At 33.7% G+C, this 17,199-nt stretch overlaps 1 protein-coding gene across 1 annotated transcript; it reads right to left on the bottom strand.

Moving 5' to 3' along the window:
- Positions 1–1,322: 1,322 nt before the first annotated feature.
- Positions 1,323–16,406, bottom strand: LOC132556302 (clusterin-associated protein 1-like). Its single transcript, XM_060220685.1, has 11 exons — positions 16,326–16,406; positions 13,898–14,009; positions 13,463–13,547; positions 12,016–12,195; positions 10,549–10,644; positions 9,856–9,939; positions 7,208–7,483; positions 6,079–6,166; positions 4,823–4,897; positions 2,822–2,880; positions 1,323–2,255 (listed from the first exon to the last, which is right to left on the bottom strand). The coding sequence occupies exons 1-11, from the start codon at positions 16,345–16,347 to the stop codon at positions 2,085–2,087; spliced, it is 1,248 nt and encodes a 415-aa protein (XP_060076668.1). The 5' UTR covers positions 16,348–16,406; the 3' UTR covers positions 1,323–2,084.
- Between the last annotated feature and the right edge of the window lie 793 nt (positions 16,407–17,199).

The following is a 17,199-nucleotide window of genomic DNA, read 5'->3' as shown; positions in this document are numbered from 1 at the left end:
AGATCTGTGTTTTCACCTTGGACAAGTGAAGAGAATTATATATAGATCACAAGTCAGTCTTTAGTAGGCATTGATTAAAGGGAGAAACTACATGAGAAATGATAGATGAACATTAACTGCTGACAGTTTCCAGAATAAATCGGTACATGTGTTGAGTCCAATTTTTTGCACCACTGAACTGAAATAAGAAATAAAAACGAAATATATGGAGAAAGTGTGATGTTGTAGAGAGGAATGGTCCAAGGGAGATAATCTTTAACAGTCAGATGTGAAAATTGAAATATCAACCTCATTGTGCGTTGTACATTTCTTGACAAGTACATTAATTGATAATTGTTAAAACTGAGAAGGAATCAAAATAAGCATCTTTATATATACATTTTTTGTGAATGTTTTTCTTTTGTTGTTTTCTGTATTCGATGTATCATGAGTTCCATAACTTTTTTACTGGACTGCAATATTAGAGAAAATACTAACAGCTTGCCCATTCAATTTATGAGACTTTCCCTAGACTATTTTAGTTGGAGCGAAGGTGATGCATGTAGTTCCATGTTACGTTTGTACTGATCATTCCTGCTGGCAATTTACAATACTCTAATCAAAAACACCATCAAAACATCATGTAGAGAACAGCTAACTTAAATTTTTCGCTATGTTTCAACAGTAAAAAAAAATGTTCATGGTTTAAATTATGATTTTAATTAAATTGTAATGATAGACATCAGAAACTGCTCCCACTTTCAAAGTTACTGAATTAAAAGATATATAGAAACGTTTATATGCAACTGTTGTTTTCTTGTGTGAGTGAGATATATTGCCAGAGAAAAGTGATATTAGCCACATATGTGATCAGTATTGTTACTCCAGAAATGACTTAATGCCATATTATACTACATATAAGAACCACTATTTTTTATGTATTTTATCCATGTTGAATTTTATTATGTATATCATATGACTATAACCCATCATTTTGTATTCAACTGAAAAATAAAAACTTTGGCAGTTGTATTCTGGCTTTTATTCTTTTATTCATTTATATATTTTTTACATTGTGTCAGCTATAGTACCAGTAATACATATATCTATCTGATGTTTTTGGTAGGTTGAACAAACAGGATATAAATGCCTTAATTCAATGTTTTGTGTAAACAGAAAACAAACTTCTGAAACAATTTTATCAAGATAGTTATCTCTTACTAAATAATGCTTTATTTTAACAAGTTAATTCTGTGATCATATAAAAAACAAACTTGACAAGCAGGTGGCCCTTTAGACCACTTATTTCAATAATTCTGGAAATGAACAATGCACAACCATGAACCAAGGGAACCTACATATGAAATTGGAGAATGACACGTCCAGGACTTCTCCTGATACATCGAGGAAAAAATCCATGAAGGACACCTATCAGCCATTTTATTATTCTTATCGATCCTAAAAATGGACAATGCACACCTAAAAATCAAGAGATTCTACATACAAAATTTCCGAATGTTCCTTCTAATACTTCTACAGAAATTGCCATAACAAAATATTACTGTTAACATGCAAGATGGCCGTCTGTCAACCTTTTTTATTTTTCCAGTTCAGTCCAAAAATGGAAAAGCCTTACTAGGGACCAAGGGAAACCCATGTGTGAAATCCAGGAATGATCCATATAGTAGAAATTGAGAGACAAGAAGAACTGTTTAGTGCAAGACATATTATAGATTAACTAATGAATATTGAGCTTATCTCAGTTGGTAAGTGTGAGGAACATTAACTGATTGATATATAGAATACACAATGCATATACGTATATTAAGATCATTTATTATCACAGACTACAACAGATCATTATTTTACCTGTAAAGCAAAAATAAATGAAAACAACAATATTCTGATGCTTGTAGTTTTAGCAAAAACTTGTAATATGAAAGCCTACAATATACTCAACAGTCTTTAATCAACAAAGTTTGTCTTATTCTGCACCAGGGGTTATACATAAAATGAAACTGGTGCAAACTTTGGTGGTGTATATTTGTGGTCCTCATATCAGACATGCTTCTGCTAAAACTTGATGAATTTATTGATGGGAAGTTTTAGAAATCATTGTCACTATCTTCATCATTTGGTTGTTGCCGTTGCCTGGCACGGGGATTATTTGACATCATCATTTCATCACCACTGTCATCATCATCATCATCATCATCTTGATCATCTTCATCAAGATCGATCTCAGAGTCATCAGACCCTTCAGATCCTGTCTCATTCTGAAACAACCAAACATCAATCTTATGTCAGTTCTCAAATAAGCTCTCAAATACTGTCTTATTTTCATTCCTTGGTAAGATTTTAAACAATTTCACCAAATATGGAGCACCCAAAGTGACTATGATAAAGACGCATCACCTGTCAATGTGACTATAATAACCATACGTAGGTCACTGATATCTCCCATCATGGAGCCCATCGGCTGACCAATGTGACTATATAATAACAATACATACCTGACTGATATCTCCCATCATGGAGCCCATCAGCTGACCAATGTGACTATATAATAACATTACCCACATCGCTGATATCTCCCATCATGAAGCCCATCAACTGACCAATGTGACTATATACCAAGACATATGTTACTGATATCTCCCATCATGAAGCCTGTCAGCTGACCAATGTGACTATATAATAACATTACCCACATCGCTGATATCTCCCATCATGAAGCCCATCAACTGACCAATGTGACTATATACCAAGACATATGTCACTGACATCTCCCATCATGAAGCCCATCGGCTGACCAATGTGACTATATAATAACAATACATACCTCACTGATATCTCCCATCATGGAGCCCATCACTCTTTGTTTCCTCTCCCCAGCTGCAGCTGTAAGTATAACAATATAATATAGATACCTTTACATTCTATAAATAATCAAACATTAAATTGGTTGGGCAGTCAATTCAATCCCTGTCAATCAAATGCACCACTCAAAGGTAATATACTTGAGAAGGCTATATGACAATACATTTGCAAAATGATACAATATTTATAAGAAGTCAAAGGTCAGTACTTTTACTATGAGGTCATTATGACAGGTTTTAGTCCAGTACCCTGATGTCAAGGTCATCGTACAAGATCCAAGGTCAAAAATCTATACAGCTCCAATATTACAGTTCTGATAATTGAGAAGTAAATTGTCAAGGAAATGTAAGGTTAAGATCATAAATCTTTTGACTGTCATTATAAAACAATCCTACTCTAGAACGTAAACATCACATCATCAATAGCCCAGAATGTACATACCACATCATCCCCAATGTAGAATGTAAACATCATATCATCAATAGCCCAGAATGTACATACCACATCACACCAAGTGTACAATGTAAACATCACATCATCAATAGCCCAGAATGTACATACCACATCATCCCCAATGTAGAATGTAAACATCATATCATCCCTACTCTACAGACTTTACAGTCTAGACTGTAAGCATCACATCACCCCTTGTTAAGTATGTAAATATCACATCACCCCTAGTCTAGAATGTAAATATCTGCCATCTCTAGTCTAGTATGTAAATATCACATCAACCCCTAGTCTAGTATGTAAATATCCGCCATCTCTAGTCTAGAATGTAAATATCACATCAACCCCTAGTCTAGAATGTAAATATCTGCCATCTCTAGTCTAGTATGTAAATATCACATCAACCCCTAGTCTAGTATGTAAATATCCGCCATCTCTAGTCTAGAATGTAAATATCACATCAACCCCTAGTCTAGAATGTAAATATCCGCCATCTCTAGTCTAGAATGTAAATATCACATCAACCCCTAGTCTAGAATGTAAATATCCGCCATCTCTAGTCTAGTATGTAAATATCACATCACCCCTAGTCTAGTATGTAAATATCTGCCATCCCTAGTCTAGTATGTAAATTACTCCCCATCTCTAGTCTAGTATGTAAATATCACAAACAAGCAAAACAGGAAAGAAATTACCCTGAAGCAATGCTAATTAAGTGCTATGTATAAGTGGCATCATTGGTTACGATGGTCATTTACAACCTCTGCCTGCAGCGTTTACCATCAAAGTGGATAGTGAACACAAGGAGCAATGAAACCCTTAAGCAAATATAATCTCACAATGTGTTTGAACAATTCAAATTGAAATCGAAACAAAAATAGAAAGGGCTCAAACTATCACTTGATCATGAGTTCAAACAACCTGCTTTTTCAATCTGGTTTACCATATACATAGGCTCAAAATGTGGTAAAAATATCCAGAATGCAATTTTCACTGATAGAACTTTGTGTAAAATACAGGTTTGAGCTGTCTTTGTGTAAAGTTTATTATTCACTTACTTTTTAGGTCACATTTACAATGCATAACCTTCCTGTAGTTTGAAATACTTCGAGTTAAATCATGACTGCTTTTAAAAAGCAGAAATGTCTGATTACTTACTGTTCATTTGTTTATTCAAGTTTATCACTCTGTTAACAGCTAGGGTCTGGAGGAAAGTTCTCTGTTTGGTAGCTGGTGGCTACCTCAACAAACATCATACAGGAAGTCTTTTACATTATCCAAAGCAAATTGGGTAAAGTGTCTCACCCAAGGACATAACAATGACAGCACAGACAGGTCTATTTCTCTGTGTCCTGAGAAACACAGAGTACCATGGGTATCTCTGAATCTCAAACCTCGAAAACTTACCTGAGGTTACATTAGGCAACACTCTACCTACTGAACTAACAGCCCCCCCCCCCACCTACCACCTCCTTGTAAGTAATTAAAACACCCAGATATATTAGGTACACACCATCAGGTCTGGTACGAACGGGTCTTTCCAATGCTTCTTCTTCACTTTCTTCATCTTCATCTTCATCATCTGAACCTACAAAATCAATCATTCTTTATGATAGAGAAAGCAAACATGAATATCAATAACACTGAGTTGTTATTCATAAAACCTTAATGTAACAAAGACATCTTGTATTTCACTGAAGACTAACAATGTCATTGTTTTTGAGGATTTTCTTCCTTCGGTAAACGGTAAACTCTCCCTTAAACTGGAGGTAAATGGTACTGGTGCACAAGTCATAATCATAAAGAAATTTTAATTTTTGAAGAGAAAAATTCAACTTTTAAGTTTGATGTATCCCTTTTAAAGAATATGGAAGTCCTTTGTAGGTCACCTAATTTGAATCCAGGATAGCATTGTTGCTAAGGTATAGTATAAGTAATGGAAAAATCTGAAATTTAATTCCTGATCTTTCCTTTTGGCCAATTTTTAATTTTCTTTCTAACTACTCAAATCCCATCCATAAGTAATGCAATACTTCACATACAGGACCTTAAATGAGTTTCTATTTCATATGAGATTTTATAAAACAAGTCTTAGAAGTTTTTGGTTTGTAAGTCTTGGCAAGCAAAAATATCTCAGATGAAATGAAAAAAAAAATTGGATACTTTTTTATCACAGAACACAGAAAAGTTACATTTTGACAAGTTTTAATGTGAAAATGTGAAAGAGAAATCAAAGAGAGGCAATTATTTTATTATGCAAAATTTCAATTTATGACATAACATTATTGTCCATACATGAACATCAGTCAACTTCTAGCCAGCAGAACCAATGAAAAACACTTCGGGGTACATTACACTAGTGACGTTTATGCAAAGATATCACATGGGCAAATTCACCAGATAACAGGCCAATATTATGATAAAAATGCATAATTCCAACGAGTTTTTTATACAAACATGATCAACATATCTATGAAAATGACTTTCACATCTTCTAAGAGTATCAGTGGAAATAACATTGAAAATTGTATTCCTGATAACACAATTAGTCTTCAACACTTGTTTCCGAATCCAATTTGACTTCTTCCAGCATGCTTATTTTATACTGAATGTACTGTATAAAAAATGAAATTCAGTGCCTATCAACCCTACCAATATCAATTGTACTGGGAAGATAACTCCAATTTTCAGTAATTTTTTCATTTATCTTATCTTGAAGGCACTGTTTACCTTATTAGGGCTTAACTATCAACAATAAACCAAACATACCCATGACATCTTCTTGTGTAATGACGTCTCGCTTCATTTCCTCATCCTTCAGTTTCTGAGCCATTTGCTTAAGCTTCTCCTCAGTTTCCTATAACAACCAATTTCCCTCTCAAATGTCAAGATCACACATACCATGATTCATAATCATTCACTAAAACAACAAACTGATGTCAAGCTTTCTCCCCTAAAACTCTGTTTTACCCTGCTCTAATACTACTTCTTGTTAACCTCTAACTCAGTTTTACTCTGCTCTAATACTACTTCTTGTTAACCTCTAACTCAGTTTTACTCTGCTCTAATACTACTTCTTGTTAACCTCTAACTCAGTTTTACTCTGCTCTAATACTACTTCTTGTTAACCTCTAACTCAGTTTTACTCTGCTCTAATACTACTTCTTGTTAACCTCTAACTCAGTTTTACTCTGCTCTAATACTACTTCTTGTTAACCTCTAACTCAGTTTTACTCTGCTCTAATACTATTTCTTGTTAACCTCTAATTCAGTTTTACTCTGCTCTAATATTACACCTTGTTAACCTCTAACTCAGTTTTACTCTGCTCTAATACTATTTCTTGTTAACCTCTAATTCAGTTTTACTCTGCTCTAATATTACACCTTGTTAACCTCTAACTCAGTTTTACTCTGCTCTAATACTACTTCTTGTTAACCTCTAACTCAGTTTTACTCTGCTCTAATACTACTTCTTGTTAACCTCTAACTCAGTTTTACTCTGCTCTAATATTACACCTTGTTAACCTCTAACTCAGTTTTACTCTGCTCTAATACTACTTCTTGTTAACCTCTAACTCAGTTTTACTCTGCTCTAATACTACTTCTTGTTAACCTCTAATTCAGTTTTACTCTGCTCTAATATTACACCTTGTTAACCTCTAATTCAGTTTTACTCTGCTTTTATATTTAACCTTCTTGTTAACCTCTAAATTATTTTTCCCTGCTCTAATACTACTTCTTGTTAACCTCTAACTCAGTTTTACTCTGCTCTAATATTACAATTTGTTAAGCTCTCAGTTTTCCTCTGCTCTAATATTACACCTTGTTTACCTCAAGTTTTATACTGCTCTGGTTTTACATCTTTCTTACATAAAACTGAATTTTATCCTGCCCTTACCTCAAATCTATCTTGCTCTGCTCTATTGTAATCTTCTAGTTGTGATTCTAGGTATGTGAGATTCCTGAATTTGTTCATGTAGACCTCATATAACTTCTGTAGGTCCTCCTCCAGTTTCTCATACTCGTCCATGTAAGCAGGTCGTACACTCTGCAGAGTCTGTAACCTCTTATTGTTTCTCTCCAGTTCATTCCTCTTTTTATCAATCTTGGCCTCCAGATTGGCCTCATCCGATGCTACATTGTCTAACATGTGGAGTGTCTTCTTAACCTCAGCCTAAAAAAGTATCAATAAACATTGTAGTACCATTATTAAAATCAATCATATCTTATAGCATGTCTGTAAGTACATGAATCACATCTTTTCATCACAATGGTAACAGTATCTATATCCGATAAGCTAGGATACCACTGATGAAGATGTAGAGCTGAGAAATGTGACATGTAGAAGATGGCATGTATGAATCACTGCCAAAGGTACATAAGTAAAGCTAAACATACCTTAAGACCGCCTCTTTATAAAAATACTCCCTATAAGGACCACCTGTACATAAAAAATACCTGTCTATCCAGGCCACCTATATTTAATAATTATGATACCTTTCTATAAAGGCTACCTCTTGATAACAAACACCTCTAAATCAAAATACTCCCCATAAAGACCACCTGTACATAACAAATACCTGTATATCCAGGCCACCTATATTTAACAATTATGATACCTTTCTATAAAGGCTATCTCTTTATAACAAACACCTCTCTATAAAGCCTACTGGTTAAAGGTCCCCATTCAATACAAATTAGTATTTGAACTTCTGTATAAATGTCACTTGCCTAAGGCCACTTTTCTTCTGCTCCAGTGTAGCCTCTATGGACAGGTTTAAATGTAAATATGAATTCACCACTGTTTCTCGTAGAGTTAGCCAGTATCAATCAAATAACCAGCAATACTACATACTGTTGTACAATGTACCAGTGAGTTTGATTTTTAAAGCTTTAGATAAATCTGACACATATGACCATGTAGATGGGTCAACGTAAACAGATTTAAACAAGGCTTAAGCTAATAACATTACATATGACCAGAATATATTATCTTTTTTAATGCAGAAGCCTTTTTGTTTGTCATTTCAAGTTGGAATCATCAATGTTTTATTAAACTTAATTGTAACCATATTTTGTTGGAAGTTTAAAATTTCACAGCTGACTTCTGAAATTTGTATGTCATGAAGCAGAGATATGCAGTCAATAAGTGGTTACAGTCAATTTGAATGTCTACTGGAAATACAATATTACGTAAATACAGTTCCTGTAATACAATCATAAAAGAGCCCTTCATATTGAATTTATCAAAGGTTTATCATTTCAACCATGTATCCCAACTCAAAAGTATTATTCATATCAACCATTAAAGTAACCACAATACTGACAAAATCCACTACCAAAACATATTACCATAACAATGATAGTAACCCAGGTCAGACATAATTACCATAAGCACTGATAATGTCCACAGCTAAGACATAATAACCATGAACATTGTTAATGTCCACAGCTAAGACATAATTGCCATGAACATTGTTAATGTCCACAGCTAAGACATAATTGCCATGAACACTGATAATGTCCACAGCAAAGACATAATAACCATGAACATTGTTAATGTCCACAGCTAAGACATAATTGCCATGAACATTGTTAATGTCCACAGCTAAGACATAATTGCCATGGACACTGATAATGTCCACAGCAAAGACATAATAACCATGAACATTGTTAATGTCCACAGCTAAGACATAATAACCATGAACATTGTTAATGTCCACAGCTAAGACATAATTGCCATGAACATTGTTAATGTCCACAGCTAAGACATAATTGCCATGAATATTGTTAATGTCCACAGCTAAGACATAATTGTCATGAACACAGATAATGTCCACAGCAAAGACATAATAACCATGAACATTGTTAATGTCCACAGCTAAGACATAATTGCCATGAACATTGTTAATGTCCACAGCTAAGACATAATTGCCATGAACATTGTTAATGTCCACAGCTAAGACATAATTGCCATGAATATTGTTAATGTCCACAGCTAAGACATAATTGTCATGAACACAGATAATGTCCACAGCAAAGACATAATAACCATGAACATTGTTAATGTCCACAGCTAAGACATAATTGCCATGAACATTGTTAATGTCCACAGCAAAGACATAATAACCATGAACATTGTTAATGTCCACAGCTAAGACATAATTGCCATGAACATTGTTAATGTCCACAGCTAAGACATAATTGCCATGAACATTGTTAATGTCCACAGCTAAGACATAATTGCCATGTTAACTGATTATGTCCACAGCTAAGACATAATTGCCATGATAACTGATAATGTCCACAGCAAAGACATAATTGCCATAATTGATCATGTTCACAGCTAAGACATAATTTCCATGAACATTGATAATGTCCACAGCTAAGACATAATTTCCATGAACATTGATAATGTCCACAGCTAAGACATAATTTCCATGAACATTGATAATGTCCACAGCTAAGACATAATTGCTATGTACAATACACCTATAGTAATCATACTGTGTCAATAGATGTATTGTTTATAGTAGGATACATTACCTCAACAGCCTTGATGGAGTTGGCCATCCCACTCTCTACTTCATTGATCTCTAGAGATTTGGCAATAACCACTGATCTCTGTTCCTGTTGGGTACAGACAAAGCATGATGTTTAGTTTCTCTCGACATCAGAATCACATTTACCAAAAAATAAATGTTGTAGTTCTGTAGGTTTACACTTTCAGTTGTACAGATTACAAATGGGATGTATAGTTTAAATAGAATAAATTATTTCACTTAAAGATTATGTTGGGTCACTAAAATAATACAAAAGTTATAATGCATCATTTTGAATTATTTTGATACAGAAATGTGCAGGAAAGAATTCTTCTAGAAACATTATCAAGTTCAGAACAATGTCACACGAACTAAATGTAAATTAAAGCTTATATTAAAATAACATGCACATCAGATGTGACACTAACCTGGATTATGGTGACCTCAGACACTCTTACTAATTAGTGTCATGATGAATTGTACAGGTGAAAACTTTGAACTCTAATTATACTTAGCTGTTTTAGCTGACAAAGTTCTATTTAGAATGAAAACTAACTTTGTCGAAGATCTTAGCCATCTTACAAATGTTATTAACAGCTTAAATAAATAATCAAATGTCAATTTCCTATTGAAATACTACCAAATGGGTACCTATTTGAATACTTGCTGACATCCCTAGTAAATGATAATAACTTACCCTGAGGTCGACCTCCCTACCCAACAGGTCATAAAGCGTAGCTCCCTTTGTTGTGATTTCTGATGCTAATCTTCTTGCTTCCTTCAGTTCACTAATCTAATTTAAAACAAGTGTCAATTATACATGTAATATATGGAGTGCTCAAAACTATCGACTAACATTTTCACTTCTTTGTTCTGGCAGTCTTTTTATACATACGTTTTTGTGTCTAATACGTATATCACTTCAAATACAATATTGTGCCAGACAGCCTCTACATCTATCTCATAGACCTGTTTTACTGCCCTGATGCAGCAAGTAAAACAAGAGCATGTTATCTTAGATTTATACTTAAACTGCTTAACATATTTAATGAGTTATATCAAGAGAACACAACAACTCTACCAACTAGAAATGAAAATCTTGAACATCTTTTAACCATGTCTCTATGGATACATATAAGTTATCCTAACTTGCTTCTGGATTCATTTTTATTTGTATTTATGTTTACATCAAATTCTTTATATCAAACGCTGTGACCTATCTTGAAGGAGACAGATATCTGCCACCTACCCCTGCTAAGAAATGAAAGAAAAGGCTGAAATTTTTTTTTGTTTTTTTTTGTGACATACCCAAAAAGAGACATGGCAGTGCAACATGGTATTTATTTATCTATTTTCTTTTTTACTTACCATAGAAAATATGTGTTGTTTGATAGTTTTTCAAGAGAGATCTCAGTTTTCAACCAATCTCTTTGAAACTTGATAGGCTATATAACTATGACATGAAGTTGTGCTTTCCTACTTGGTAATTTCATTGCTATTCGATTTTTGCTAATCTTTTGTAATATGACTTAAATCTTGCCTGGAGTTTTCCTCGTATTATTTATTTCTGACATGGAATTGTGTTATCCTGAACAGCATTTGATTCAGCAAGGATTTAAGAGTAATTTCCCTTTGATTTCATGCATTTTAATCCTATCCATGAAACTTCTCTAATTAGTTTAGATCAGATATCTTCAAATCTTCGAGAGTTTTATTACTATAATATGAAAATGTTTACTGAAAAGGATTTGGATACAACAAAGTTTAGTAAGTATATAAATGGTTAGCTTTTCCTAAACATTCAAAACTTTGTCAGAATTTTTTTTCCTTTCAGTATTTTCCACTACTTTCTTTAAAACTTGACATAGATATCTAATCACTATAGCATAAAGCAGTGTGTTCCTCAATAAGATTTTGATTTAACAAATTTTGGAAGAGTTACGAACTTCACTTTTTAAGTAATTTCATATGGCCTTCAGATCTCTTCAATTTCTACCAAATCAAAACTTGTTCGGTTTTATCATTATGACATACAGTCAATGACATTATAATCTACTATTTTATTGATTTTGATAGAAAAACTTTTGTAGTTAGCTTTGGATTGACATACAATATACATGCACAATGGGGAAGACATTGAAGCATACTGATCTATCTGACCTACCCTGGAGGAGACATCAAATGACAGGTGAGAAACATCATCCTCTGGGTTCTCCAGCTGATCTATTACATTTGTTTTCATGGCGTTATAGAGAACAGACGTTACTTTCAACAATTCCTTTACAGCATAGCCATCTGCTTGGTATAATTTTTTAGTGTTGAGTTTGATGTGAGCTTTGGTTGCCTAAAATGATAAAGTCAGAATCAAAATGGTTTACAAAATCAACTATAAGAACAAGTGTAAGATTCTGATATAATGCACATCAATAACATTGTGATTTAGCGAGATTTTTATGTGTAACTCTGCTACAAACATTACCTTACTGATACTCTACCCTGACACTTATCATAAACTTGCCAACAGATTTTACACAGGACACTATATGCTGATATTTGTCTACAGACTTTTACGATTACTCTATCATAACACTTGGTTACAGACTTTGTAAAGATCACTCTATCGTGACACTTGGTTACAGACTTTGTACAAGATCACTTATCTACACTTGGCTATAGACTTTATAAAGACACTTGGTTAGACTTTACAATTTGTATAACTTTATAAAGATCACTCTATCCTGACACTTGGTTACAGACTTTGTAAAGATCACTCTATCATAACACTTGGCTATAGACTTTGTAAAGATCTTTGTAAAGATCACTTATCATAACACTTGACAATTGGTTGGTTACAGACTTTGTAAAGATCACTCTATCGTGACACTTGGCTATAGACTTTGTAAAGATCACTCTATCGTGACACTTGGTTACAGACTTTATAAAGATCACTCTATCCTAACACTTGGTTACAGACTTTGTAAAGATCACTCTATCGTGACACTTGGCTATAGACTTTGTAAAGATCACTCTATCGTAACACTTGGTTACAGACTTTGTAAAGATCACTCTATCGTGACACTTGGTTACAGACTTTGTAAAGATCACTCTATCGTGACACTTGGTTCCACAATTTGTTAAGATCACTCTATCCTGACACTTGGTTACAGACTTTGTAAAGATCACTCCATCTTGACAATTGGTTCAACAATTTGTAAATATCATTCTATCATGACACTTGGTTACAGACTTTATGAAGATCACTATCCTGACACTTGGTTCCACAATTTGTTAAGATCACTGACATTTGACTTTATGAAGATCACTATCCTGACACTTGGCTATAGACTTTATAAAGATCACTCTATCCTGACACTTGGCTATAGACTTTATAAAGATCACTCTATCCTGACACTTGGCTATAGACTTTATAAAGATCACTCTATCCTGACACTTGGCTATAGACTTTATAAAGATCACTCTATCCTGACACTTGGCTATAGACTTTATAAAGATCACTCTATCCTGACACTTGGCTATAGACTTTATAAAGATCACTCTATCTTGAAACTTGGCTTCAGACTTTACAAAGCTAACAATATTTTGTCACTTACCATAAACTCTGCTACAGTCTTCACAAAGATCACTCTATCCTGTTCAGTGTCAGTATCTCCTTGAACATCAGCATTTGGGTCATATCTAGAAAAAAAAATCATTGATGAAAAGTTGTCGCAATCCAAAATTGCAATCAGATTATGTAAAAATTATCACTTGCAATATCAGATTTCAAAAAAGTGTTAAGTAAGTTGATTTTCCTGTAAATATATTACATGAACATAATTGTACTACATGTACATGGATATAATAAATGTTTAAATAACACTTCTAACACATAGATCACTGTGCTATTCAATGATAAGATAATGTTTCTAACAGAATGAAACATTGGTCAGATCTACCTTTTTACGTGAAACAATGCAAGATGTTCCTCCTCAATCTTTATTTGTGTGTTTGTAGTACATGTTAGAAAAATATATAAAACACTATACCTTTTCACCAGCCATTTTAAAACTTCTGCAACTAATGGGAAATTTGGTGTTCGAAAATTTTCCATAGATATTAATCTTGGGTACCCTAAAGCTCTGGTCATCTCTGTAAAATCTGTAATACAAATGTAACAATGATATGAAACATTGAGTAGTGAAAGAAAATGTGGTATCAGAAATTAACAGGAAAGAAAAGACGGCTTTACGAGGACTAGTAATGAAAACTGTAATATTTTCTGATGAAAATCAGTGGTCACTAACCCCAGTGCCTAGATCCTCTCCAGTACTGACATGTATCTATTATGGTGTGGAATATAATTCCATGATGATGACAGACCCTATTCATAAGCTAAGTAATATCAATGTCCAATAACATATTGGGATGTTGAATTGCTAGCTTATGTTTCTACTCAGCCAACAGACAGTCCATAACATTTCCAAGATGACAATTTCCCTGACCATCAGCACATCTTAACACTTAATACAAGCAAAAGAATATTCTGACCATCACAAGGCCAGCCCAGTTTCCTGATATTAACATTATCAAAAATTAACAACTGTGGATCAAACAGATTCTTCCAAATTGGGTACCGAACATCAGGACTCAACAAGACGCTTTGCCCATTATTTCTAACATCTGGCTTCCATTGAGATCTGATTATATTTTTCACTGTGTAATTCAATCCCCCATCATCTGTTGGCAGAAATACACAATCACCTCACCAAATAGAAGGTTAGAGTGAATTGAAGATACCCATATTTAATTTGAGTTTTAATTGTTTAATCGTTTCCTATCTACATCTGCCATCTTGAAAGTCACAAATACTTTTGGCACCACTCTGTACCAGTGACCTGGGAGCTGATTTGGTTCCAAATTACTTGTATATATGCAGTGTGCACATATATTATATGAATCCAGGTCACATCCCATTGCACTTTCCTATTACATAATGTACATATCTGGTATATGGTATCTAATAATAAAATATTACTTATATATTTTCCTGATGATTAAAAAGGTAGTGTTATATGTTATCTGGCAATAAATCATTGAAAGAGCAATTCATATTACATAAATGCCAACGCTGCCTACATATTTACATGTACGTACAAGAGACAAGGAACACAATTAACTGAAGTCATACAGTAAATTCTACTAGCCCAACTTTCCACACATTTCTATCAAAATATCAGCAGTGAGAGATTATTTATGTTTAACAAATGTCCAACGTCTGGTGTGAGGACCAACGGAAATTTGAGCTAGGTTTACACAAGGATATTTTTAATTCATTTCATTGAATATGACTCTGTAATGACAGAGTATATCAATTCATTACAAAAAACAATATGGTACATGGGTCAGAATTTAAAGGCTTTGATAAAATAGAGCATTGATCTACATGCTTCAATCCAAGATATTAATGGATTAAGGTTGACAACTTGACATGCAGGTTGGGCTCATGTTGGTTTATTCCTGTTTAATTTTGATATCGCTATAATAGCTGTTTTCAATTTTACCAAAATGAAAGAAAAAATTATTTTTCAGATAAAAATGCATATGCATGAAAGAGACTTGAAACTCACTGGGGATGTTTATCAATAATATCTTAATATACTGCAGTTAATTTTGATTTAAAACAATAGAGCATTGAGTATCTACTTAATTAACTCAATTAATTCCTAAAAAAAAAAAATTGTATGTATTTTCGATGTTGTTTATAAGCACTCTGATATAATTCTGGTAATTCTGTTTTGTGCATATGCAATTTTATCTTGGAAAAACTTGCTTTTCTTCAGTTCCTGATAGCTACTAATGGAAAACTAGTTGAGCAATATATACACTTGAATAGCTATAAATCAAAATGTAATCCACTACCCGTAAAGTTAAAAGAGATCTAATTCCATCCAATTCCATTGACCAATCTTGTCAAAAGTTTCCATCCATGTTGAACCTCCAACATTGTTAATGTAGTTGTTGATGTCGAAAGACTATATTGAGTTGAAAATACCCTGCAATTGATGGGGTTTGATTTATTGACCCTCTGTCTCTAGTTAGATAAAACAGTGATAGATTTCTGTGTGTAAAATGACAATGTCAACATTAACTTTTATTTCATTTTCGAGACAGAAAAAAGTACTCTAACCCTTGGTTAGAAAACTTCCAGTAGCCGGGGTTATTAAGGCGACATGTACTCTCAACTTCAACTTCTTAAAGACTCTAGCAGTAGATTCTACCATTTGGTTAAAGGATTGTAAGGCAACATATAATCCCATGACTGACTTCTTCTGCAGTGCCCGACCTGACAAGTCAGAATTTTCAGGCCTGCCCGCCACTGGCGCCAGTGAAATATAGTTACTATGTAACACTTTTCCTTTGTAAGTAGAATACAAAGCTATTTGGCTTCATATGTTAATCAAAAGGAACACCTACTTCTCAAGTCTTTAAACGACATGACTGTGCGATGTTTTGAACAGCTATTCAATCATTCAGGTTGCGAGGAAAGCTTCTTGTCAAAATATTTCGTCAGCGCGCGCACCTGCTACTTCCTGTTCTTAGGAAGGGAGGTAAAAAACGTACTGTTGTGCAAAAAATAAGGAAACACGCCACTATTATAAGATATTTTCCGTCACTCTTAACTCAAAACAGAAACTAATATACCATACAATATCATTGAGGATGTAAATAATGTAATTATGATTCATTACAACCGACGTACAAGATAATTTATGTCCCCGATGAAATAATGACAAATCAGAGACGTATATATATCATATGTATATATGTGATATATACGTCTCTGGACAAATCAAGAAACTTAATTCTGTGGAAGGACTTGAACCGATATGCCACTTAAAATATACAATTTTACCATTTGCGTGTGCAGTATTTGCCATTTCATATTGTCATTTAAACATATGGTCATTTTGCATTCATTCAGAAGTCGCTATTTTCAAACTACTCCTTACAGACCATAATTTGGTTCTGTGAGGGTTTTTTCAGTCATGATTGAAAGAATCATTTCGGTAAAAATAGACTTGTTATTTCCGCTCCTCTACGACCAAGAGAAACGAAAAATACAAGTCTAATTTAATTCGACCGTTCGAGTATTACATACGTCTCTGCTTTAAAAAAAATGGTTCCTATTGGAATAGAAAATAAGTATAGACGGTTTTCTTAAGACATTTATTCGAATGCGCCGCTTTTCTCAACTGTAACAAATATTATCATTGGATGATCGTAAGCCGATGTTTGATTCGTTGTTAAGTCTATATATCCCGGGAAAACAGATGTTTCGGCCTTCTTG

This window comes from Ylistrum balloti, unplaced genomic scaffold (genome assembly GCF_031769215.1).
Source record: "Ylistrum balloti isolate Yb309-2 unplaced genomic scaffold, AGI_CSIRO_Ybal_v1 Utg370558, whole genome shotgun sequence".
NCBI classification, from domain to species: Eukaryota; Metazoa; Mollusca; class Bivalvia; order Pectinida; family Pectinidae; genus Ylistrum; species Ylistrum balloti.
This window is presented reverse-complemented; position numbering and strand designations above follow the sequence as displayed.

What these genes read in the sequence shown, in the direction of transcription:
- LOC132556302 (XM_060220685.1), bottom strand. Translation starts at nt 16,347, where the DNA reads ATGTCGTTTAAAGACTTGAGAA. An exon ending in GTCGTTTAAAGACTTGAGAA is followed by an intron (nt 14,010 to 16,325) that starts GTAGGTGTTCCT and finishes TTTGTATTACAG; the next exon opens with ATTTTACAGAGATGACCAGA. An exon ending in TTAAAATGGCTGGTGAAAAG is followed by an intron (nt 13,548 to 13,897) that starts GTATAGTGTTTT and finishes TTTTTTTTCTAG; the next exon opens with ATATGACCCAAATGCTGATG.